At 42.3% G+C, this 25848-nt stretch overlaps 1 protein-coding gene across 1 annotated transcript in view; it reads left to right on the top strand.

The window, feature by feature from the left end:
• The first annotated feature begins 3317 nt into the window (after positions 1-3317).
• The window catches only part of camta1a (calmodulin binding transcription activator 1a), a 31044-nt gene continuing 8513 nt past the window's right edge, over positions 3318-25848 (top strand). Inside the window, exons 1-9 of the mRNA XM_055166274.1 lie at positions 3318-3451; positions 12338-12478; positions 12959-15171; positions 16089-16215; positions 16309-16443; positions 24441-24613; positions 24976-25172; positions 25254-25332; positions 25485-25830. Coding sequence (XP_055022249.1) covers positions 3448-3451; positions 12338-12478; positions 12959-15171; positions 16089-16215; positions 16309-16443; positions 24441-24613; positions 24976-25172; positions 25254-25332; positions 25485-25830 — 3415 coding nt within the window. The 5' untranslated portion in view covers positions 3318-3447. The remainder of the gene's footprint in view (positions 3452-12337; positions 12479-12958; positions 15172-16088; positions 16216-16308; positions 16444-24440; positions 24614-24975; positions 25173-25253; positions 25333-25484; positions 25831-25848) is intronic.

Here is a 25848-nt window from a genome sequence, read left to right as displayed (position 1 = left end):
ACCAGTCTACATTTGGCACTCTCACTCCATGTAAAGAGTCAGGGCCTGTGCTGGGTGTTGACACAGCTGCTGGTGCCATCTGCGGGGCATCGTAAACCTCTCCGTGCTTCCTCCATCCAAACATACACACCAATCACAATGAACTCCCAATACACAACGCTCTGTTTTTAGGTCATGTTCAACTTCTAGAATTCCATTATGCTAAAATCTCAGAAAGGGCAATGAATATTTTTTTAAAGAAATCTCCAACCACAGAAACCACAAATGTTGAAGTTAATATTTTATTGTTCCACAAACTTTCCACATTCCTTTTGCCTTTCAGTCCTGTCAACAATCATGACATTGCGAGTCTAGTTTAATGCTTTTGTGAAATAATTATTTTGTTCGTTTGAGCTGATAGAGAAGATGTAGAACTTTGTGCCAGTTTTTGTTTCATGTGGCTACGTAAAGTAATTACAAAGATACGAAACAGAAACAAGGATTAATGGTATCATTTTACATTAAATTTTAAATCTTTACTTGCAATTCCTCGCCTCTCGTGCTCTGCCTCTGTTTCTGTGCAGGGGTGTGTCTGTGGCCTCACATTTACTACAGAAATATGGACTATAAGTTTAAACTAGATGGTGTCAAAATTCACTGCACAGTTTAGGCTTTTTTACAACTAAAGAAATCATTAACAAACACATTAACTGCAGTCCTGATGTGGAGATTCTGTCCACAAATTATTTGTAGGAAGACTTTATAAACAACCGACTTACTGTTTGGAATTTAGCTCCGTTGGTTAAATTGCCCATTTTTAGTGTGGACAATTGGAATTCAAGACTCTTTTCAGTTTTGCAGTTTTTTTTTTTTCCTTCATTCTTCCCCTTTTCATGTATAAACCAAATAAATGATTAAAGCATAATACTTTTATTAGTAAAGGTGATTCTTATGTGTTATGTGTTCTTATGTTTTATTCACATGTTTGAGTAATCTTTTATTATTAGTAATGTAGCTGTAGTGCTAACTTTTACCTTTAGTTCAGAAAAATTATCAAGTCCAGGCCTGAAATTACCCAAATCATTCTAGTGAAGGTGTAGAATGTAAAACACAGTGGAGCACTGCACTGTCATTCCTAAATATGCAGTGTTTAAACATGTGTGCATGAAACAAAACACAACTCTTGGTATGTTTTTATGTTTTTGATGAAGAAATATTATTACAGCATAGATTAGAAAACAGCGTAGTATGGGCCCTTTAAGAGTAAACAAACCAGAGATTATAGCATTGTGATTGTGAAGTTGCTTATGACGATGTTTGGGCCACACCCCTGTCTGGTATAAGCAGCGGGCTTGTCCATGGCGAGGAGGATGTGCATATGTGTATGTGTGTGTGTACGTATGTGTGTGTGTGTATTTGTGTGTGTAGTAGCAGATTAATGGCACGCACTGAGAGGGAGCACGGACCTACAGTAGCAGCGGCGTGATTTATTCCCCACTTAGCCCTGATGAAGCCTCAAACCGCACTCTCACACGCATGTTGTCACTGCATTTTTCACTATCAAGGTCTTTGTTGGTTTGTCGATTCCCATGTCTTGTTTAGCCACGTGCCCGCTCTCTATGTGTTAGCCCGGCCTTCCAGCTCCCAGCATGCATTTGTTTTGTATTCAGCGTGAGGTCATTTGCCTATTACATTTGCTCCGGCATAATGGCAAGTAGATGCTTCGAACAAATTGAATGCAATAAGACCTACAACAAACACAACGCTTATTTGAATGTGGCGGCGCTTTTCATAAAAAGCTCTTGCAAAATATTCTTTCTAAATTGTAGCTATTATTCAAATGTTGTCAATTGAGTGGATTTGCAGAGGTAACCCAGTAACAGTATACAGATGGAAAATGTTGGGTTTTCACTCTGTAAATAGTGGCACAGTTAATTGAGGGCATCAACTCGCCATGTGGGAGGACTTGACAAAATGCCATAAGTGTGTTACATGAGGACACAACGTAATTACGGGCTAGCGCATAAAAATGAATGGATGCACTGTAAAACACACACCAAAAAATGCTAGTTGTCATGGTAAACTTTTGGTAAATATTTAATGAAATCTGTTTTCCTTTTTATTACTATAGTTACAGGAGCCTTGATGATAAGAGATATGATATTACAGTATATTTGTATGACTATATTTCAGTTTTATTTTTACTTGTACCTGTACATTTACATAATTATGCCTTATTTGAATTTATTATCGCCATTTATTTTTGCTCTTTGTTATTATAATATATTGTCATGTCTGAGCTACTGTGTCTAAATAATTTCCCTTGTGGATAAAGTCTAAATCTAATAAGAGGGGTAGCTTTATAACTAGAAGGTTCAATCCCTGCTTTGGCCAATGTAATCTATCATACACTGCAAAACACAAACAGATAAGAGCTAGTTACTGTTGCCATGGTAAACTTTTGTGTAAATATTTAATGAAATTTGTCTTTTTTTATCGTTATACATACAAGAGCAATATTAGCGTTGATGATAAGAGGAGTAGCCTTATAATTGGAATGTTTGATCTCTGCTTCTATCTGTTTACTATTCTGTCCTTGAGCCAGACACCTAACCCACTTTGCCTTTGTATGAATATTGCACGTGAATTGAAGTGAACTGAAGGGATGGCATTTTCTGTCTCGTGTCCAATTTTTTTAGAGAATGTCCCACTTTTTCACTGATTCCATGTGAATTGTATAAAAAAATTGATTTACATAGAAAACATGTTTATTTTTATTATTTATTTTATTTTTTTGTACTGCTTTTCAGGGTTGTAATATGTTCTCAGCTATTGCAATTCCAACCTTTCTCCGAGCCTTACTATTGATAAAAACTGAAAATCAAAGTTCATCCCGCCATGTCACACCGTTCAACACTGTTCCTACAATTTGAGGTGATCACCCTATTCATGGGTTTCATCTTCCAGTTACATTTTGAAGATTTTTTCCCATTCAGAGGATATAATATTTGCTTCTAAATTATGAATCGCTATGGCAACAGTACTAATTTTTCAGCAATTTGAAATCCGTACATTGGTGATGGTTGAATATGCTTTTGGCTCAGATTGGTAGTATTGATGTTAAGACCCAGGGCAGTTGCGAATAGGGGGTTATCACCAAGTCTGAAGAGTGATTCAATAATGTAAAGTGAGTGACAAAAAGGACTATAAAACCCAGTGTTATTTCATTACTGCTGTGGCTACTGCTGTATTTCTCTAACCACACCTTTCAATGACCACATTTTGTCTAATCTATTCTCTTTTCTATCCTGCCCACAGAACCCTGACATCGTGCTGGTCCACTATCTGAATGTCCCTGCCATAGAGGATTGTGGGAAACCATGTGGTCCCATCCTGTGCTCCATCAATACGGACAAGAAGGAGTGGGCCAAGTGGACCAAGGAGGAGCTGATAGGCCAGCTCAAGCCTATGTGTGAGTACTAAACTAATCCAATGCACAAGTATGCATCGATCCATCCAGTCACCACCATCGCACATTAATCCACACACTTAAACCGCTCCTATATGCTATAAAAACGTCTTTAATCGTTCTTTCATGGCAAACTGGACCTAATAGTCAGTTTCTTTTATCTCATAGTTTATCTCAACAAAGGTAACGTCATCATATTCGAGTTTTATCAACATGCTTTAATTTGTTTATCATTTTACTTTCAGGTTGGATATGGGCAGCTGATATGACATACTTAGATGTAGTTCCGTAGCTGTTCCCTAGCAACCATAATGTTAACAAGGGCTATAGCTGTCATGCACAATATTTATGATTAGACTAATAAAAGTACACCCATTATTAAATGAATGAACTTACAGGAAAAAGTCCTGTTCCTTGTGAATAAAATGTCCCCTGTTTTTTTTACTTCTCAACTTTTTTCCCACAAACTGCCTGATGTAAAACCATGATAGATATTTATCACAGCCACCATCCCACCAAACCAAGCCCTGTAGAAAAACATGAGACATATATGCACTTTAAAATATTCCTACTGTGAGTTTGTACATTGTATAGGAGCCATCTTGCGGTGTTGGGGGTCATAGGTGATGCGCTCCATATCTGGGCTCTGGACAAGGCTAAGAGCACGCCTCCTCTCTGCCCTGTGCAGGAAGTCCACACGCGGCTGCTTATTGATTCATGTTGGACGTGGGAGCGAAAATGTCTGACTCACCACAAACGCCCCACACCCTCCTGCCCCCTCCACCCCACCCCACTCCACCCGCTCCCTCTCCCCCATCACTAGATTGATCCTGGTTCCTACCCCCTTTTTACTAATGCAATGCGATGTGCTCCGTGTTTTTATTAGTCTCGGAAAACAAGACAGAGGAAAGAGTTTTTTTTTTTTTTTTTTTTTTTTAATAGGTTGTGTTCATGTTTCAGAATTTGATTAGGTCATAATTTCAGATGGACAGCAGGCGCCTTCCTGTTTTGGAAGGAAGTAACCAAACTGAAAATCCCCACATGTGTTGAATTAGATTATCTGTTTGGGATTGGGAAAGTTATCGCTAAAAGCCCTTTTGACTGAGAACACATATTTGCAATTGAATTAAGATGCTAATTTTTAAGTTATTGTGACATATGGATAGGCCCACTAATTACGGAGTTATCAACCATAAAAAAGGACAATACATTTGCATTTTGACAGTTAAAAGGACCATTCTACCATATCTGACCTGTCCGGGTGGCTCAGCTTTAAACCATAGGAATTCTATAATGCTATAATATGTGAACACAACCTATAGGCCGCATTTGTCTGAGAATATTAGTGTCTGAGTGGGGACTTGGCTGTGCTCTAGAGACAGATCTTTGAGAGAGCTGTTCCCATAGTGTTAACAGGCTGACTGTGATCTGGGTGTGTCTGAAAGGCTAGCAGGCCTGTGACTGATATTCCAATAGCCAATTATAGGTGATGTGGCCAGGTAAAGAAGAAGGTGTCAGCATCTTTACAAGCTCACACACACACATACTGAGGCTGCATACTGAGGAGGCAGCCCAGACTAGAATCACTAAAGTCTGTGCTGTGTGCTATCAGCTTTATTTTAACATAAAGCCTTACCCCAGGACAGCCACTAAGCAGCTCCAGCCCACTGTATTCATTACATCTGTGCTCTAATGTAAAAACCAAGATCCATTTGCAGTAATGCGTGAAGTCATTAACTTTGGGAGTTGTTGGGATGAGGAGAGAGTGAGATGCCTTCAAGCTGCCAGACGAGTGAGGGGCTACAGACAGACAAACCCCTCTTGTGCTTTTGTGTCTTCTTCTATCCCTCCATCTCAGCCCCATTCCTCTGGGCTGCTCCAGTGCCTCTCTATGGTGGAGCAACAATGCCATCTAGTGGGTTCTTCTTATTATTGCACTTTAAACACTCCATAGAAATATGAATATCCATATAGATTATACTATTAATAAAAGATGTGTTCATACCACTTGATACATATTTCATAAACTGACCTATATGTAGCTATTTCTCTTTCATTTTATTGAGGCATAGCATTTATTAAATCTCTTACATACGACAGGCCTCTTCTCACAACTTCAAAAGTACGCAAATTTAATCATTATTTTTACACTTGTGATATGGTAATATATGAACGCATGTGTTACTGTCCATGTACAAAAGCTCATGTAAAAGTGATCACACATAGTTCTTAAAGAAGCAGCGGTAAAACCTCTTCCTTTTCAGTCTTCCTCTTGTGTTTTGTTATTCTCCCCATAAATTCTCTCCTCTGTGGCTCTTTTATGGACACAAAAACAACATCAGAAGAGATTTGGGGATTTTTTGGATCAGTTGAGCTTATTTTATTTCCCAGAATAAAGACACACAGACTACCTGTGTTTTGAGCCCAAACACATTGTCACGCACGTCCAGTCGCAGACATAAGCCCAGAGGAGCAGCTCTGTGTGACCTGCTCCTCCTCGCCCTGTGTTTGATGAGGCATTACCCATGATGCACTTCCACTGAGAGGCAGTCTGCTCTGGTCTAATGCTCCGAACACATATCAGCCCACAGCCTGCTTAAAGTGCGTATGACAGGTTAGACTTCACTTTCAAGATTTTACTACGACAGACGTTAAGGTAATTCTATAAGTATTAGAGTGCAACCATAATGTTAACAAGGGCCATCTCTCTAAACTATACAAGCCCTTTATTTTTTGAATTAATCTTTTTTGGAGTTTTCAGTGTTAACGATAATGAAGAGGTATTCCCTTTTAACGGAACTGTAGCCTGCCCTCGTACTCTTATAATCCCAACTGAACCTGAGTTACCAGTGCCTTACCCTGTATATACAGAACATAAAACAATATCTGAGTATATGGACCAATATGGCCATACTTCATGTGAGAGCTCAGAACCTTCAGAATTCACTCACTGGGCTGCAGAGGCTGCACTAGCACTGATCAATGATTGGCTGTAGGTGCTGGGTAGTGAGAGAAATGAGAGAGAATCCTTTTAGGTAGGCAGGGGCGTTGGACTGGTGGGGCGATAAAGGGTAATCTTTATCCAGGGCCCAATGTGGGGAGTGCCCCCTCACAAAATCTGTAATGTGCATTTTTCATCAACTTGTAATGCAGGCCCAAAAAGATCCAAGGTCCAGAATTTGGTGTTACACCCCTGTAGGCAGGTCATCATTAAAAGTGGCAGCCGAAATGAGAGACTCATTCTGCTTTCTGATGTATCTAATATCTGATATATCAAATGTTATGTTCATTGTTTTTCGTAATTAAAAATAATATAACATTATAATTGTTAACAGTAAAAGCTATACATTGAACACATTTATCTTGTATCTCAGAACACAAAGAGTTTATGAAAATTTAAAATCAAAATAGCATATACAGTTCATTTAACTCATCAATATTAAACATCACAGCCACTACCCCACCAAACCAAGGAGTAATTATTAAAACATGAAAACCTGTCATAAGCACTAAACATCCAAAGAGAGTCTTGTCTGTGGGCTAAAGCTGCCCACCACATAGACTATAGTTGTTCTTCTCAGAGCTGTCTGCTAAAGCGCACAAACACAGGGACAGTGTGATGCAGTGTGTGAGTCCAGCCGTGACAGGACGCAGTCATCAGGGCCGTCATCATGGCACTCAGGAGCTTTGGTGCCAGGGCCAGGAGCTCCGAGATCAGACCTAGTGGCTCTGCTTATGTCACGTCTGCTCTGGAACATCACCCTGAGTGAAGAGAGCAGACAGGAAGACATGGTGGTAACTATATGTCAACACCCGGCTGCTCCAGGGGAAGGCCATTCTGCACATGAAGCTTGAAGATGGTGGTTCTGGCATGAGAGATCAGGCCAGAGGAAAGACGAGATTGTTTGGACAAACAGGGCCAGGCTATAAGATGTTGGATTAGGCCCTCATTCTTTCAGACACATTGGCAGATTGGATGCACTTGTGTCCGGCAGCTAGCCTCTAGGCCTTGCTACATGAGGGGCTTCTGAGTGCATGAGTCGCCCTCTCATTTGAGCGTTAGTGATAATGGCCCTGCTCCTTTGTAATGTTTCCATCGCACACTGACAGGGCCTGACTCACAGCCAGAGTCTAATGAGGGCTTCAGACAGACACTATTATGTGTACAGTAATTACAGTGACATCCAAAACAGTGCCTCTGCACCAGCTCACCCCGCTCTTTGTTTAGACTCAGGCTATTGAGACCTGCATAATCAGATACATTAGTAAAGTGAATCCAGACATAGAGGTGTGAGGTTACTCATTACAGCATTACCAATGTAAAACAGCCTGTCAGTGCAAGAGAAGGGACCAAGATCTTGTTTTGTCTCTTGTTTGGCTTCAAGTCTCATGCTTTTGAGTTTCAAGTTCTTGATACCAAATGATTTAATACAGCTCATATTTTTGAAGTGTAGGTTTTGTAAGTGGTTCTTCTTTAAGGAGGGGTTATTACACATATATGGTGTATTAATTGTTAACAGAAAACATATTTAGATCACCATGTTACCATTTATAATATTAAAAATGCTATATTTGCAGTATATTGTATATTACACTGTTGAATAATTTTCAGTTTTGTTTTGAGTCCCAGCTGCCCTAGCCAAGTCATTCCCCTTCAGAGTGCTATCACAACACAATCAATGTGCATTCCACTAATGAAAGTACTGCACATTGCATCAGGTTTGTGAAGTTATAGTGTACTGTTTTGTATATTGATTTTGTATAGTTATGAACCTCGGCACAGTGGCTGAGTGGCTTGCAGGCTCAGAGTGGTAATCTGCACTACTATCGGGTGGGGGCAGTCCACCTCAGACCACATTTGGGCTGGTGCGGTGGCCTCCGATTCAGGGGCGGACTGGCAATCTGTGCATTCTGGAAAAGCAGAGCAGATACGATAATAATAAAGATCCCCGGTCCTTCATTTGCATTTTAGGCCGATTTGTGGGGGAAAGGTCCAGGGCTGTTTTTTGGTCCCAGTCTTTTCCCCGGTACTCACACTTCACAAAAAGAAGGTTCCAGGTTCGATCCCCATGTCGCCTGGCTCTTATTGCGCAGAGTTTGCATGTTTCTTTCCCTGTTTGAGTGGATTTCATCTAGGCACTCATTTTCCCCCCATCATCCATTACCATAAGTAAAATCATTCTAAACAAGGCTAGTAACAAGATCACAGGGATGTGCTGTGGTGTACATCACTCCTAAGGAGATCCCCCAGCAGCACTGAAGGATGGGTTAAATGCAGGGAGCAAATGTCCCTTCAGGTACACTGAAGTTGACTTTAAACTTAACAAAATTGCCTTGGGTGAGCATGGGTTACTTAGACTTGTGGGCTGAACATTGTACAGGCTCATACTGCTAACCATAACAAGGCTACAAAAAGTCGATTTTGCATAAAACCCTAACTTTAAAAAGTCCAGGTCACAAATAGAGAAAAGACAGAAAAGTGCAATGGGTTGTCTATAATGAAAAATTTATTAAATTATGTTTTTGTTTGTTTGTTTGTTTGTTTGTTTGTTTGTTTGTTTGTTTGTTTTTGTAAAGCCCAAAATCACAGCAGCAGCAAATATAGTTTCTACAAAAAGTTCTGATGAAAAAATTGTTACCTGTGGATAGAATTTATAGTTCATTCCCTTTTGGTATGAAACTGTAACTTAAGTTTTAATAGCACTGAAAAGTATGTGGATGCATAGCAAAATTAAACTGTTGTCTTGTTTCTTCAACCATGTGCCTCTGGAGCAGCCTGTCAGGAACAGTGAGCAGCTCCAATACAGTGCAGTGCTCAGGGACTGATCAGCTTGGTCAGGACTATCTAGGATTTTACCAACCTTACATGTTTTAGGATGATTTATGTTCTAATTTTGCTACACTGAAAATCTATTTTGATATGAAGTTGCAGTCAACATATTGCCTGTTCTACTCTGAACTGTAACTGTAGCCACATTAGCAGATAGATGATGTGTTCCTCAGGGCACTGGTCATGTCATTGGTCAGAGCACAGGTGGAGGGCACACACTGAGATGCTACCACCTTCATCTGCATTCACAGTCAGAGAGTGGCAGTACACTTATGTAGACACCAGGGGGCACACTACAGCAGTGTGCAGAGGGGCAGCCTGGAGAGTGCTGTATATTATTGTGTTATTTTATAATAATTATATCAGACTCCAGTCACTTGTATCAGCAAAATACACAATTAAAGAACCCATATTGTGCTACTTTCTGATTTATGTTATAATGTTGTTTCCTCATCAAAGACATAACTTGGATTGTTTTGTTTCATTTCACACATTTTTAACACACAAACCCTACATATTCAGGCTGAGTTCTTCCCTCAGACAGAAAACACTCTGTTCCATCTTGTGACGTAACGTGGTATTATAAAAAAGTTCTCCTTTGTGTTTTTAAGCTCCATTCACCATCAATAGAATCAATTTGGATGATTTCACCCCTGGAATTTCCAATCTACTGAAGTAAAAGTAAAAGTTAGCCATTAACAGAACTTTTTGAGCTTTGTAGGTGTTGAATGACTAATAATAAAGTTATAAATAAAACTCAACTGGTACTGTATATTTTTGAGGAAGTAACAACATTCTAACGTGGCTTAAAGTTCACAAGTGTCAATTTTGTAATAATAATAATATAGGACTTTTAATAGAGATATAGTTATAGCTTGTCTCTATGGATATGCTATTGCTGGTCTATCTCTAGGGGTCAACAGGTGACTCCAAAAGCCCAAATTCATGGTCAAACCTGTTCAGAGGCATCCCTAGTTACAATAAAAAGAAGAAATGTATGTTTCAGTGTAACAATTCTTTATTCAGGCGAGGATCTTCAAAGATTAGTGACTGAGACTACACACAAAATTGCAAAGTTACAAGTGTGGTTCACCAAAACAATTTGTCTCTAAATATCATGAAAGCAAAAGCAAAGTTCTTTGGAAACTGTGAAAAAAATCTGAGTACTTTACACACACATTTCTTGGTGTAACTCTTGATCACAAACTTTACTGGAAACTCCACATTAAAACCAAAATTGCAAAAGTTATAGCCTTGATGAACAAATCTAAATTTCTCCTAAATAAGAAAGCCCTGTATACAATTTACTGTACTCTTATCTTACCCCATTTAAGTTACTGTGTAGAGGTCTAGGGGAATTCTTATAAAAGTAACACAGACTTATTGTTTACAAAAAATAAGTAATATGAATAGCTCACTTACTCAGATATAGAGAACATACAAATGCACTCTTTTGCCAAGCAAAGATACTTAAATTTGGGGACCTGGTAAAATTGAAAACATGACGAATCTTATTTAAAGTGAAACTCCGCCTGCTCCTAGATAACATAAATAAAAAACATCAAAACATCATAATAACATAACATAATAACATAATAACATAACATCAAAAACTGTTCTACACAAATGAATTCAAATACAACCCGAGAGGTCAAGTGAATTTTAAAAAACAATTCTCTCAAACCAAAAGCATGTGTGTTACAAAGATGTGGAGTAGATTTATGGAACAGCTTAGATGACCATCAAAGCTTGTACGAACTTGGTGCACTTAAAAAAACAATGTAAAAATCAAATCTTACAGAAATATCTAAAAGACTAGATACATTGTCTTCACAACTAAACCATGACTATTAACTAAACACATGCTTTTCTTTAACATTACCTTTTATTTTGATATGATCATAAACGATAAACTTCTGTGCCGTCTTTATCATTTTTTACTTTGTATGACCATAATACAGTACGATACAAAAAAGAAAGAAAGAAATTGGGTAAAAATTATATTTATTATGCTTAGTATGTATTTTGCTGTATGTAAATATTTGTACATTTTTGTCATCAATGTACAGCAACCACATAATTTTAGAATTTTTTAAACTATATAATGATTAGGGGTGTGTTGATGTAAGTTTTTTTTTTCTTCCCACTCCATTTTGAGAAATGTGCTTTTCTGTTGTTTACAATGTATATGTAGTATGTATATGATTGTTGTTTCTCAAAATAAAAGAAAATCAAATATTTATCATGGTATTTTGGGCAGTAAAAGTCTGTAATTGAATAAATGTAAGATAACTAAGTTGAATAGTGGATTGTAGAATATTCCCTGGAAAACAATAGGAAACCAGCAGGTGAAAAGTTACATAGTGCACTTTTAAAACCATTAGTTTATGTTTCAAAGTTTTATAAGTTTCTTAAAAATGCATATGTTTATTTTTAATGGTAACAAATTGTATGGTGCATAATTCTCAAGTGTAGTATAAACCATCACTATGACTATGTCTCATCATACATTGAATAAGTGATAAGTGTAACTGCGTCATGTCCCCCCTCAGTTCATTCACTTTATTTCCAGCAGAGGGTGCCAGATGCTAATTCAAGTGTCGTCTCTAACGCTGAACTGAAACCCATGACTTCAATGGAAACATTTTAATACGTAGGCTAAAGGTTATTTTAAGATCAAAACTTTAAAAATTATTCTATTTGGCCAGACATCCTTCACATTAACTTCTCTGTTTCCACAATAACTACAATTTATGTCCCACAAAGCTCTAATGTAAAGTAATTTGTTCCTCTCTCTTCTCTCTCCCACTCCTCCCTTTCTCTCCTCTCTCTCCTCTCCCCCACCTCCCTCTCGTTCCTCTCTTCTGTTTCCCTCTGCCCGCTCTATCTCCTCTCTGTCCTTTTTCCTCCTCTTCACTCTCTCCTCTCCCCCTCTGCCTTCTCTCTCTCTCTCTCTCTCTCTCTCTCTCTCTCTCTCGCTTCTCTTTTTCCACTCTCTCTTTTCCCCCTTCTCCCTCTTTCTCTTCTCTCCTCCCTCTTCCCTTATCTCTCTCTGACAGTCCATGGCATCAAGTGGACCTGCAGCAATGGAAACAGCAGTTCTGGCTTTTCGGTGGAGCAGCTGGTGCAGCAGATTCTGGACAGTCACCAGACAAAGCCCCCTCCCCGCACTCACAACTGCCTGTGCACAGGAACCCTGGGTATGAGCATGCTTTGGACTCACAAATATAATTTTAAAGACTTCAGAAGATACAAATGTCATGCTTTGCGTAAGTTAAAATAATATTACCAAATATGTTTGAAAGAATTGAATTAATAATAATTGAAATGTCTTATTTATTTGTATTTATTTATTATTTATTCCAGACACAAATTTTATTTGGTTCATAATTAACAAAAAGGACAGGATACAAAATATATACAACAGCCAGATTAGTCCATAAAATTCATTAGTGAGTGTGGAGTGTGGCGTGCCCAATGTGTTCTCAGAGGTGTAACGGCATGAGCTCACAGGGTTGGGAGTCATTATAATAGTGTTTTCCGAAAACTTTGGAAAAAGTGATTAGTAATATTAGTATAGTGTATTTTCAAATGTATTTATAATGTTCTGTTGGTATTCCTCTGCTCTCATACTGTTTTACTTATTGACTTTTCATGACTTTGTGTTGTGTTCCCTGTAGGAGCAGGCAGCAGTGTGCACCACAAGTGCAACAGCTCCAAACACCGGATCATCTCCCCAAAAGTGGACCCCCGCTCCGGGGCCTACAGTGCCCACTCTGAGGTGCAGAACAATGATGTGTCTGAGGGCAAAACTGAGCACAGCTCCCATGGGGGAGGCAAAGGCTCTGGAGCAGGAGGAGGGGGCAGCACAAGAGAGAAACGCAATGGAAAAGTCCATAAGCCCGTCCTGCTGCACCAGAACAGCACAGAGGTGTCGTCCACCAACCAGGTGGAGGTCCCTGACACCACCCAGAACTCCCCCGTGTCCATCAGCAGCGGTCTGAACAGCGACCCTGACCTGGCAGACAGTCCTGTGGTCACAGGCATGGGTCATGTGGCCTCTGTCATGTCCAGTCTGTCTCAGAGCGTATTCATGTCGGAGGTGACCGGAGACCCTGTGTACAGCATGTCTCCCACTGGGGGCCCTAACTCCCATTTGATGGGCCCCGATGGCACCTCCCAGGGCCTGGTGCATAAGTTTGCTTTTCCCGGGGGAGGGGTGGGGGAGCCCGGCTCTTCAGCGGGAGACCTCTCCATGTTGTCCTCCGCGGGGGTCTCAGAGGAGCTGGTACTGTCCAGTAGTTTGGACACTGGTGGCCTCAAAATCCCAGAGACTAATATGAACTTTGACCCTGATTGCTTTCTTAACAACCCCAAACAGGGTCAGACCTATGGGGGCAGTGCTTTAAAGACTGAGGGGAACTCTTCCGCCAACTCCTCCTCCAACGGCAATGGTAACACTAATGGTCTACAGCAGTCCCCTTCTCTGTCTGATAACAGCTACAGCTACAACTCAGCTCTGGTCAAAAACATCAAGACAGAGGACACATCCTTTGAGCAGCAGCTGGCTAAGGAGAGTGGTTACCAGGTGGGGGCAGTAGTGAATTGTGGCAGTGGGGTGTCTTCAGGAGCTGGCTCAGGCCAGACTGGCCTCGGTCTGACCCCAGCTGGTTCTCTGCTGCCCTCTGGTGGAGGTCTGAGCCCCAGCACTACTCTGGAACAGATGGACTTCAGTGCCATTGATGCTAAGCAGGAATACAGTTCCACTGCAACAGCAGTCAGCTATGGTCAGTCCATGACCAGCCCCCACATGCAGCACCAGAACCAATCACCCAGCTTCTTCCTCCAGGACACCTCTCAGAACAGTCATGCCCAACAAGGCCGCCCCAGCCTGGGCCAGAAAACTCACCTGATGGAGCACAACCACGACTCTGGGGCCTACATGGGCCTCCAGGTGAAGAGCGACTCTCCCGGTAACAACAGTCACCTCCACCACCACCACCAGGGGCAGCACAGAGCTAATTGTAACGGAGGCTCTCCCACAGAGGGACCCCAGAGTGGCTCGTTGCAGCTGCTGCAGTATCAGGGCTCTTTCCCTGGTTTAGGCTCTGAGCATGAAGAGGTGGTGGGTTTAGAACAGCAGAATAATGTCAACTCTGCTCAGAGTGGGGCTTCCGAAAATGGCACTGACAGTTTGTTGAAAGCGGGGGATCACATCCAGGCCTGTGGGGCAGGAAACGGGGACGGAGGAGTGTCTGAGCACTATTTGCAGCAGGCCTCAGATGGTTCTGGAGGAGCAGAGAACATTCATAATGGAAACACCAACAGTGACGGAAGTGGTCGCTCACAACAGCAGCTGCAGCCTCTGCTTCAGGGTTCAGCCATGGTCCAAGGTCTGTACAACCACCAAAGCCTGACTGCCTCAAGTAATGGGGCAGCGGGAGGGCCTGGCATGGAGATCAACCTGGATCACTTTGACATCTCTTTTGGGAATCAGTTCTCTGACCTCATCAATGACTTTATCTCAGTGGATGGTAGTGGGACAGCTATGGCGGGGGGCGGGGCTCTGTACACTCACCAGCTTGTGACCTCACAATGCTCAGAGACTCAGAACACAACCAACGGAGCGCCCCCTCAAGGCCAGGAGGATGGAGAAGCCCGAGGCACCGGGTACAGCCCGTCAGACCTCTGCCTTCAGCCCTGCTGCAGTCCCCAGTCTCTGAGTGGGGCGACTGGAGGGGGAGGCTCTGCTGGAGAGCCAGGTTCACTGTCCTACATGAATGTAGCAGAAGTGGTGAATGCTGCTGTGGCCCAGGGAACTCTGGGAATGCTCCAGGCCACCGGACGCCTATTCATGGTCACTGACTACTCCCCAGAGTGGTCCTATCCTGAGGTATGCCACATGACACTGTCCTTTAGGAGAATTCATGTATAGAATAGATTACTCAAATTCAGATCTAAAGTAATAATGCACAAATGAAAGCATTATTTTTGTTTTATTTTTGGCTGGCCCAGCTAAAGTCTCACACTTTAAATTAATCTCCACAGTTACTGTATTGTGGATTGTAGCACTGAAGTGTATTATAGAGTATACTGTTTCTACTTAGTTTGAAAATGCTGAGAAAAAAAAACATGTTTGCATCAAAATCTTAAAAGACATTCTAACCCCATTCATTTTCATCCATTTGTTCTTGTTTTGAGAGAAAAGAATGAAAATAACAACTTTGGGTGAGTGGAATTTGATGGCTAAGTAATACTGCTTAATAGAGCTGAGACAAATCAATATATTGTGGTCCACTTTTAACCATTTCACGTGACCACTAATGATTTTAATGCTCTCAGTTTGAAGATGTAAATCAGTGATATTTGAGAATCAGGACAAAACGTGTCTACAACACAACTACAAACATACAGCATAAAACCATACATACATACATGCAACATGTATGAAATATTTTTTAAAATATTAACTGGCGTACTAGCTAAATCTAATGAAACTGTGTATAGTGAGGCTCATTTGGTGTATGCCAATATGCTCAAAGATGTAACTTTAATAAATAAAAAAATTAAATAAAATATTTTGAGGAGGTTTTGATTTTTTGGTTGAATGGTGTAAGATTGTTTTTATGTTATTACACTGTTTCACCACATGATGGCCTCAGAGTCCATTCTTTGAAATGTCTTTTCCCTATTTGATGTAATTCATGGCTTTAAACAATAGATGGCAGAAGAACACCAGGAACATTTGGAGACATTGGAGCAGACTTGGCAGGTCTGTGTGATTAAATGTCATTTTGTTGTGGTTAACAGGGTGGGGTAAAGGTGCTCATCACTGGACCCTGGCAGGAGGCCAGCTCAAACTACAGCTGCCTGTTTGACCAGATCTCAGTTCCTGCCTCTCTCATCCAGCCAGGAGTCCTGCGCTGCTACTGCCCAGGTAGAGAAGAAAATCTGCCCTCATAATATCCACCACATCATCAGATAACCCTGCTAATTTCTTAATAATATACAATGTGACATGTGCTCATAGCTCACGACACAGGACTGGTGACACTACAGGTGGCTGTTAGTAACCAGATCATCTCCAACTCTGTGGTGTTTGAATACAAGGCCCGTGCACTGCCATCACTGCCATCCTCCCAGCACGACTGGCTCTCTCTGGACGGTAAGACTCCACTAGTTCCTCTTGATTTTGTCCGATTATTCTATAAAAACTGATAAGGATTACTAGGCCACGTGCTGCCTGTAAAAAGTGGTATATTTAGGACAAAGCTATCACCTTTTAATTATGATTTCTATAAATGTTATGTTTAAATAATAAATGATTGACCACATAAAGTCAAAATGATAATGTTGTTCAAAGCTGTAGTTATCTGTCCATCTGTTAAAATATCTTGTTTCCTGTGTGTACTGATGAGTGGCCTGAGTTTGTTTGCTGTGTGCGGCTGTAGCCTGCTGCAGCGCTCTGACAGGATAAAGTAGGGCACAGTGAAGTAGCGGCTCACAGGACAGCTGCATTGCAGACGGCCCTTGAGGGAGTGAGTAATCCTGAGCTGGAGGAACAACCAGGATGCAGTCTCCATTCATGCCCAATGTCTCACTGGCCCATTCACAGAAGCAGTTAAGGAGGAGCTGATGTCTCAGGAAAAACAGCCCACCCTATTACCTTACTTTTATTAACCCTTTGGCTCCTTAAGATTTCTCTGTTTTTACCATAAACGAGTGTTGTTCAATGCATGTGAGTCTAAACATGTTTGGCTTGAGTCAGAGCTGTTTCCTCAGAACATAATAGTATGGGTGCCATTCTGATTATTGCCTATAAAGTTTATGTAATGATGTGTTTACAAGAATATTGTCACAAATAACTGGTGTACATAAGGTTCATATTGCCTTGTTGACAAAACCTGGTTTCAGCACCAGAGCAGTGGACAGCGACAGTCCAGCACAGCTGGTCACGCAGGCCAAAAAAGCTGAAGGATGTTTGTTTGAACAAGTGCTGTTGTTTTGTCCTTTGTGGAAGAAGATGAAAATGTTTCTGGCTTCTGAGAAACTTTTCAGAAGTAGGACAGGTGTAATTAGGCGTGCAAAGACAAGAAGCGCCCCACATATAATGGAAAATTGATGGCTATATCCCAAATATAGAGTGACACGATGCCGCTCACCTAACGTGACAGTGTGAGTGTGCAGACTTCTTTAACCCCTTCGCTCGCTAGACTGTTGGCATAGCGGGTTTATTTCACTGCTCCTCCGCAGCCGTAATGCTATATGCTCCGGATCCAGCCTAGAGTTTGTTGTAGCACGCTGGACTCGCTGAGCTATAATGTGCTAATGGAACAGCTGCCTGCCTGCCTTGATTTGTCATAATGCAGAGTGGGGGAAGGGGCGCTTTTTCTCTGCAGCACTGCAGGTACGGAGCCATGGGCAAGACAGAGCAGATATCAGAGCCGCACAACTCTCTCTTTGGCCAAACAAAGGCGCTTCGTTCAGATCCAGCGAGCTATAGACTATTAGTGGAAACACCCATGAAAAGAGCTGTATCGCGCCATAGTGACCCTGTACTGAAAGAACAATGTCTAGGAAGCCTGTAGCCTGTAGTACACTGGCGTGACACGCGGCTGCCCGCACACACAATGCAGGAGCGAACAGTGGGCGTGTTTGCCTAAGTATGGTCAACAGCCATAAACACTGTGTACAGACAGCGGTTTGGCCGCGTGACGCTCTTCTGAATGACCGTAAAGAGCCGGTTGTAGAAGAAAGAGTGCGCGCGCTGAGCAGTCACACGCGACATCACCACCAGTTGAAGCAGCCAAAATAGTCCTGTGGATGAGTTGAGTGTGAGCTGATAAAAGAGCACGATAACTGCGAGCACGACCGGGGCTGGAGGAGGAGGAGGACACGGCAAAACGGAAATTAGGGCGACTGTTTACCGGCGGCACGTGCGCACTACGTCTCTTGGCAGCGGCATTTGTCTTTTTACTGCAGGCTGGAAGCAGCGTTTACTTGGAAAATGCGCGTCTGTGCGAGTTGAATCGAGTCAAGCAGAGGAGGGGCTGATGGGAGAAGTAGTGCGCTCTCTCTCTGTCTCTCCGCACGTCGCTCTCTTCTTCACTTTGTTCTATTGTTGACGACTCTCTGTTGGGCTTGGTGTTTGGTCTACGCCGAGGATTTACTTTTCTTCTCCAAGTGGCTCCGCCGCAGTTTGTTGGACTCTCTGGGTCAGGATGCCAGAGACACACCCGCGCTTCGTAAAGACAAAGGGCAGCCCTGACCCATGGAGAGTAAAGTAGAAGGTTAGCTGCGCTCGCTGTGTCTGTGTTGTCTTGTGTTTGGACTGTTTCTGATCTGTTTGAGAAGTTTGGTCCCGCATGCACACTGTAGAAGTGCTCTTCACTAGACTTTCCCTGTGCTGTACCACGATAGACCCAACTTTGTTATTGCGCCTCACTGCAGAGAGTTGAGGCTTGTTGTGGTTAACTCGTGACTCACGACTTTTGCTTTCACGTTTTACGGCTCATTTTCGTCAACAAGGATAGTTTACGTTTACAAACCTGTTTAGCATAACAGAAGTTGACAAAGAAGGATCTGTGCTGTAACACGTGCGCTGCAGTAAAACGACACTAGTGGTAAACCATGCGTCAGACTCACGGTGCTCCTACAAACATAGCGCTTTACATGTTTGTGTTCATTTTCTTAACAAATAGACCTGAGTGTAATTTTCCCGACACCATCACTGTTTCACGTGTTTAAAACCTCACCTTTCGGGTCACCGGGAACTAGCGTCACTCTGGTGCATTGAAATACTGTCGCATCCCTGAGTGCTGCCCAGGCGACCGGGGCCAACGTCGCCTCTTACGTTCATTTAAGCCACTTTGACACTGCACGTTCACGCTGGTTATGAACACAATACAAACACGTTGCCAAAATTCAAACAATGCTTGTCTAATCATAATCATCCTATCGCAGCCAGTTTTAGCACCACCGCTGAATGGACAGCAACTTTCCGCGTGGGGTGAGAGAGGTCCTGTCCGCTGTTTGCATAACGCACACACTCAGAGTCGTGCCTATACGTTTACCGACCTGTTGATTCTGTCTTATGTTTTACTACCGGCTTTTACTAACTCTCTGCTATAATGAATAAAACACATGGTATACAGGAGAGCTTAAACTAGAGTTTGGGCTTCTGTGCTGAGATCCAGTGTCCTGTAGATGTGCCCTGTGGTGCAGAGGACACCTCTGACCTCTGTTTACAAAAGCTAATGAGTAGATTTCTGAGTCAGAGACTTCATTATGACCAAAACCTCTATAACCTATGTTATGGATGTTGACATTTCTAATCACACCTTTCACCTTAACCTAAATTAGATTAAAACAGTGAAATAGGAGGCATGATATTGTTCATATACAAAGAAGGAAAAGTGGTTGCTCACTAAACTTCCTGAGGGCTCTTCAGCCAGTGCTTCATCACACCATTAGTGTAATAGAGTTTGAAGGCAAATCCCTGGTGTTGGCTCTTGGCATTTGAGCTCTAGTGTGACAAGTGTATTCAGCGCTGCACCTGTATCCGTCCTGACCTGTGGAGCTGGGCTGGGGCCAGCAGGTTAAAGGATGTTTCACCTGTGGGTCCTTGTGCACTGAGGGCCAATACAAGGCTGATCACCCATGAATCTACTGTCTTTATTCTCACATCAGCCTCTGGAGAAACACACTTGCTTTCTCTTTAGACTGTTTTGAGGAATAGCAATGCTAATGTGCTAATGGATGTCTTCTCTGGTAAGACTCTTTCTCTGAAAGCACAGTACCTTGGAAACCTTTCAAATAGTGGTTTATTTATATGCTGTGTAGTAAATATATATTGCATGTTTGTTATATGTTGTTGTCTACAGTCATTGTATTCTTACGAGAGGCTATCAATCACTGTTTAACAAAGTGTAAGGTTTGTTTTTATCTTGGTGTTTCTATGGCTAGGACCAATTGATTAATTAAGCTTTATGATTTATAGAATGTATCATATCACTGAGGATGTTTTTGAGATATGTGAAAGATTGAAATGTTTGAATGTGTTCATTTCAAATGTAATGTTGCTCAAAGTTTTGTCTTATTGTAGAGCTGTGCAGTGAATCTCACTGTAATTGAGATCAAGACTGAGTCATTGTTATTGTCTTTAGCATAGTACAGCCAATCCTCTGTCAGTAAAAACATGTGGTTTGGAGCAGAGTTCAGAGAAAGAAATCTGACCCTACGTGGCACTGCTTAAAAGTTATTGTTAATGCTCATGAAATGTATTTTCAAACTCATTTTATTTGTTTTTAGTAAGACCAAAAGATTAAACAAAAATTGAAGTGATTAGATTTGTGCCTTTGCTGAGCTTACAACCATTTACTAGAAACAATTGAGACAGTAACTGGTAGTAAGGTATCAGTATCGTGACAATATTGACAGACCTCATTTATTTCACTGGGTCTGTGGAAAAAGCACTTTTCACAGCCTAAAGTACCTGGGTAGGCCGTTTTTGTTAATCATATAGCTCTATCACGTCACAAAAATAAGTAACCAGGAAGCAACAGGCTGAAGTAAACACTTTCCCCAAATTGCTGCACAGCAAAGGAGCATTATAGCAGATATTTGTTGGTTAAAAAGTTCCCTGTTTTTCTTAAAGATTACACAATACCCAATTCCATGGTATTCCATAATACCATGGTATTTTTGGCCTTGGTGGAAATTTCTAAACATCCCATCCTTCGGTGACTCACATTTATTTTAATTATTGCTTGCTTATTTGTGAAAAAGACCTCTCTAGTATTCACGCACAGTAAAGCCAGCAATGATTAAAGTGAGTGTATGGTGCAGTAGCACAGAGCTGTGTTCTGCGCAGATGGCCTTACACAGTGGTAATAGCAGCTCCTGTCAGTCAAGCAGGCCAAAGGGGGCGGCCTCACGCCTCTGGACCAGCCACATGTGATGCGCTGATGGAGGAGAGATAAAGATGTCAGGCTGATTGATTAAATGAATGGGTTCAAACATGGTGCTGAGAGGTGACCCTGAGTGCGAGAATACACCAGTAACACTGCAATAATCATGTTTCAAATGTTATGCAGTAGTTATTTTGACACCTTTGAGATTTAATAGTGGGGCAGTATCCAGGCTATTAGGGATAAGAAAAGTGTCTTGGACTGAGCGTTGCTGGTCCAATGAAGATGAAAAGACATTCTGGCACAGCTCCATGTTCCTTTCACTCTGGTCTGTTATAAAAGTTGTCCTCTTGCCTCCTTCTTGACATTTGTGAGAGGAAAGGCACGTTGCCCTTTAAACACTTTTTACTCCGACTTCTTCCACCTGTTTTGAGTTGGACCCTCTCTCCTTCAGTATACCTCATTGTCTGTTGTACCCTCCCAGTGTCCTCAGTGTCTCCATAATCTCTCATACTGCCTTTTCTCGCCCCCACTCTGCCCTGCTGCGCGTCAATAAACAAGCTTGTCCTTCCTCTCCCAGTCCGTCGGTATATCAGCCGGTTCTAGCACCTGTCAGCCTGTCCTAGCACCTGTCAGCTGTCCCACAGATGAGATGGTCACATGAGCTCAGACATATTAAACAACAGCAGTAAACAGCCTACAGGTGCTCCTCTTGTAGGACATGACACTGGGGGTTTTAAGGAGAGCTGAAAGTAGACAAAGCACAGAGCGGTGGAGGTATTCAATAGGGCACAATGTTACCTTTGTCTAAATGACCTGTTGTACACTCTGCATATTGGTGTGTTATTCTGATTGTAGTTATTGGTATTTTCATTGCAAGAACTCACTTTTTTATCTACCCCATGAGGCATTTGGGTGTTTTTGTTACATCAGGTACTATTCGTAGTAATAGTATTTATATGATTATAGCATTATAGTATATTGTTTAGAATTACATTTTATAACATGGATAAGATATTCAGTCAGTTAGATCAGAATGCGAATAAATACTTGTAAATCCTGCAGGTGATGACAGAAGACAAATGTTGCTTTTATCCTTGTTAGCCTGTAGCTCTGTGACGCTCTGAGCCTTAAACATGTGCGTCTGTCCACGTCTGTGCCACTAGCCGTCACAAGGGAGTAAACCAGGGAGTGGGTGGGACCTCCTCACGTCACGTTGTTGACGCAGTGGTGTTTGGCTGCTCACCTTCCCTGTCCCCGCCCCCTCTCCTCCCTCTCCTCCCTCTCCTCCCTCTCCACCCTCTCCTCCCTCTCCTTCCTCTCCTTCCTCTCCTTCCTCTCCTTCCTCTCCTCCCTCTCCTCCCTCTCCTCCCTCTGCAGTGAACGTGCATTACATTTGGAGCAGCAGGCAGCAGGTGGAGATGACATCATCTGCACTGCAGCGCACTGCAGCATTGGGTCTGAACAAAGACATGTCAGCCTCCTGCTAACTCCTCTGTCCCCTCTGTCCCCTCTGTCCCCTTTGTCCCTGTCTGTCCCTGTCATTCCCTGTCTGTGCTGCAGCCTGTTGGATAGTGAGGACAGGAGTGGTGTGACCTGTCTCCTACTCTGCGGAGTAGGCTTTACCCAAATTCTTTGTCCAACTTCCACCAGACATGAAACCATTTCATATCTGAAATCCAGACTTTAAGCATCTCCAGTGAAGTTGGAGTTAATGATTGTCTTAAATGTCCTTTGTTCAGACAATTACATGTTCTTTGTGAAGGCTGCAATTTACCAGCCTGTGACTTTACACTGTCTGCTCAATGATAGCAGTTTGGTGACCTGCTTTTAACCTTCTTTATAGGAGGTCTATAGCATTATCCTTTGCACATCGCCCTGAGCATGACTCTTAGGACACTGTGAAGTGTAAATGTCATCAGGTCACGCTGTGCAGGCTCCACACTGAGTTCCCCCTCACTATTACCACAACACCTGAAACTACGGGAGCCCACTGCACACATTTAGCACTTTGGATGATTTATAAACTCAGTTTTCTTATTTTTTTGCCTTTTCCCATTTTTGCTGGTGCCCCATCTCCCCTCCCCTTCATCAATAAGCCAATAGCACGCAGGCAGACCATACACACAGCCATGTTCCTGTCGCCTAGTTACCGCTCGGCAGCAGGTTGCCACAGAAACGGCCTCATAGTGGCTAAATGGGGAATGCTAATGCAGTCTTCTGTACTCCATGCTGCAGTGGGCTTTTGCTACCCATTCTTCTACTCTGTCGGCATATTTGTATGTCTGTGTGTCTGTGCTATAAATGTTGTGTGCTAGTGTGTACATGTATTCAGTTTTACATCATCCACCTGTAGCATTGCACTGTTTAGCTTATGTTCAGCATCGTATGTCATTTTGAGCTTATTTGTGAAAAATAAAGGTGTAGCTAATGTAATTTATTTGTCATTACATGAAAATATACAGCAGAATTGTATGTTGACTATTATGGCATAAATGCTTTGTTTTCATATACCACAGAAACAGGACCTTCTTGTTTCTCATACACTGCACTGCATCTCGGTATACTTAAATAACACAAATATTCTGTGATATTTGAACTGGAAAACATGACTTCTCCTGTTGGTAAAAAGTGCTAAAGAGCATTGCTGATATCCTTCATTCTTTCTAGCAGCATGTTAAGGCCTTTCAGAGCTTCATACCTCCATCCATCTTCTTGTGTAGAAAGAGCAGCTCTCGAGGCCTTGTGTAAGCTGTGATTGATTCTATAGTGTCAGATCTGGACTGTTACTACAATGCAGCCTGATGGAGCAGGGCTGGGCTAGGACTGGGCCATTATGAACCATACTTAATCAGCTGGAGAGGGCCCACTGCCGCACTCCTCTGCTGGAGTACACAGAGAAGGTGGTTTGTTGCATTGGTCACTTATTAGCCACTGTCTTTTAGTCTACTATGAATTGTACTATTCATTGGAAAAAGACATCAGTTCTGTGATGCATTAGTTGTTTTAGTGGTTCTTTTGAAAAACGGCTTGTAAAATGAATAGCAATTAAGGTTGTTTGTTTAGTGAGCATGCCCACAAAAATCTCTCAGCAAAAGCCACAACCACAAGATGTTCAAACTTTTAATGTGTAGAGTTTTGTCTTGTTAACAAGCCTTTTTTTTTTTTTTAAACAAATGTTAAGTTATCCATTATGAGTATACTGCACTGTGGATGTTGCTTGCATTTGAACATGTCTTTTTCTTTCCCTCAGATAACCAGTTCAGAATGTCTATCCTGGAGCGCTTGGAGCAGATGGAGAGGAGGATGGCTGAGATGGCCAGTCACCAGCAGCAGAGCGGCACGGGGAGTGGGGGCACGGGAGGAGGCACAGGGGGCTCAAGCGGAGGAGCTGGGACTGGAGGAGGCAACAGTAGCCAGGCTCAGGTGAGCGCTACCTTATGTCTGACCTTTTATACAGGGAACAGGGAAACCTATACCAGGGTGCCTGACCAGTACAAAAATGTTCTGCTCTCTGGAAATAAATAAACAGATTAATACAGTTTTGTGCATTTTTCTGGTTTTATTAGCAAAAATCAATTTTCATTTCCGAACTTTAAAAGTTAATATCTTAGACGTAACCAGAAGGCAGATATAACCTTGTAAAAATCTAAAGGAATGTCAAATTGATTAAATAAGTCTGCAAAATTACAATGCAGTTACTTGCATCACCATAGATTTTGTTGTGTGTGACAAACCTGGAGGAACGATACAGACTTTAGATACCTGACACACTCTCCTTGCTTCAGTGTGTAACTAGCCCAACCCAGCCCAGCAGTTCCTTTGAAAGCCGTGTGGTGGTGGTCTGTGAGAAGATGATGAGCAGAGCCTGTTGGGCTAAATCCAAACATTTAATCCACTCCAAGACATTCAGGGGCATGACCCTTCTGCACCTGGCGGCCGGCCAGGGCTACGCCACCCTCATTCAGACTCTCATCAAGTGGAGGTGAGAACAAAAACCTGTGTTACAACGAGGCTTTAATCACCTAAACTCAGGACCTGTAAGTCAACTGGTGTCTCTTTACAGGACCAAACATGCAGACAGTATTGATCTAGAGCTAGAGGTGGACCCCCTTAATGTGGACCACTTCTCCTGCACACCACTGGTAAGACGCACATATGCTCACATGTGCTTATATGGTTAGACTTTCACATGTGGTTACATATACTAGTGTATGGTTAGGCAGGTTAAGCTGCTACAGCATGTCTCACTCGATGCCTCTGTCCTCTCCACCTGTGTGTATATGTGTCTGTGTAGATGTGGGCCTGTGCTCTGGGCCACCTGGAGGCAGCTGTGGTCTTGTATAAATGGGACAGACGAGCCCTAGCCATCCCTGATTCTCTGGGTCGCCTGCCCCTGTCGATCGCCCGCTCTCGGGGCCACACTAAATTAGCTGAGTGTCTAGAGCAGCTGCAGAGAGAGGAGCAGCAGCCGGCTGCTCCTCTGCCCCCAAACCGCGTGTCCTTCTCCCAGGCCTCTGACCCCCCCACCTCAGGCAGCTGGATGGCTAACTGGCCAAATGACAGTGTCACCACACACACCAGCAAGAAGGGAGGAGCTGCTACCACTACTACCACTGCAGCCAACACCAGCCTCAATCCAGGCAAGCACATGTTATGTT

This window comes from Boleophthalmus pectinirostris, unplaced genomic scaffold (assembly GCF_026225935.1).
Source record: "Boleophthalmus pectinirostris isolate CB_2022bp ecotype Guang Dong unplaced genomic scaffold, ASM2622593v1 HiC_scaffold_8, whole genome shotgun sequence".
Taxonomy (NCBI): Eukaryota; Metazoa; Chordata; class Actinopteri; order Gobiiformes; family Gobiidae; genus Boleophthalmus; species Boleophthalmus pectinirostris.
The sequence above is the reverse complement of the archived record's forward strand: the minus strand, read 5'-3'. Positions and strand labels throughout refer to the sequence as shown.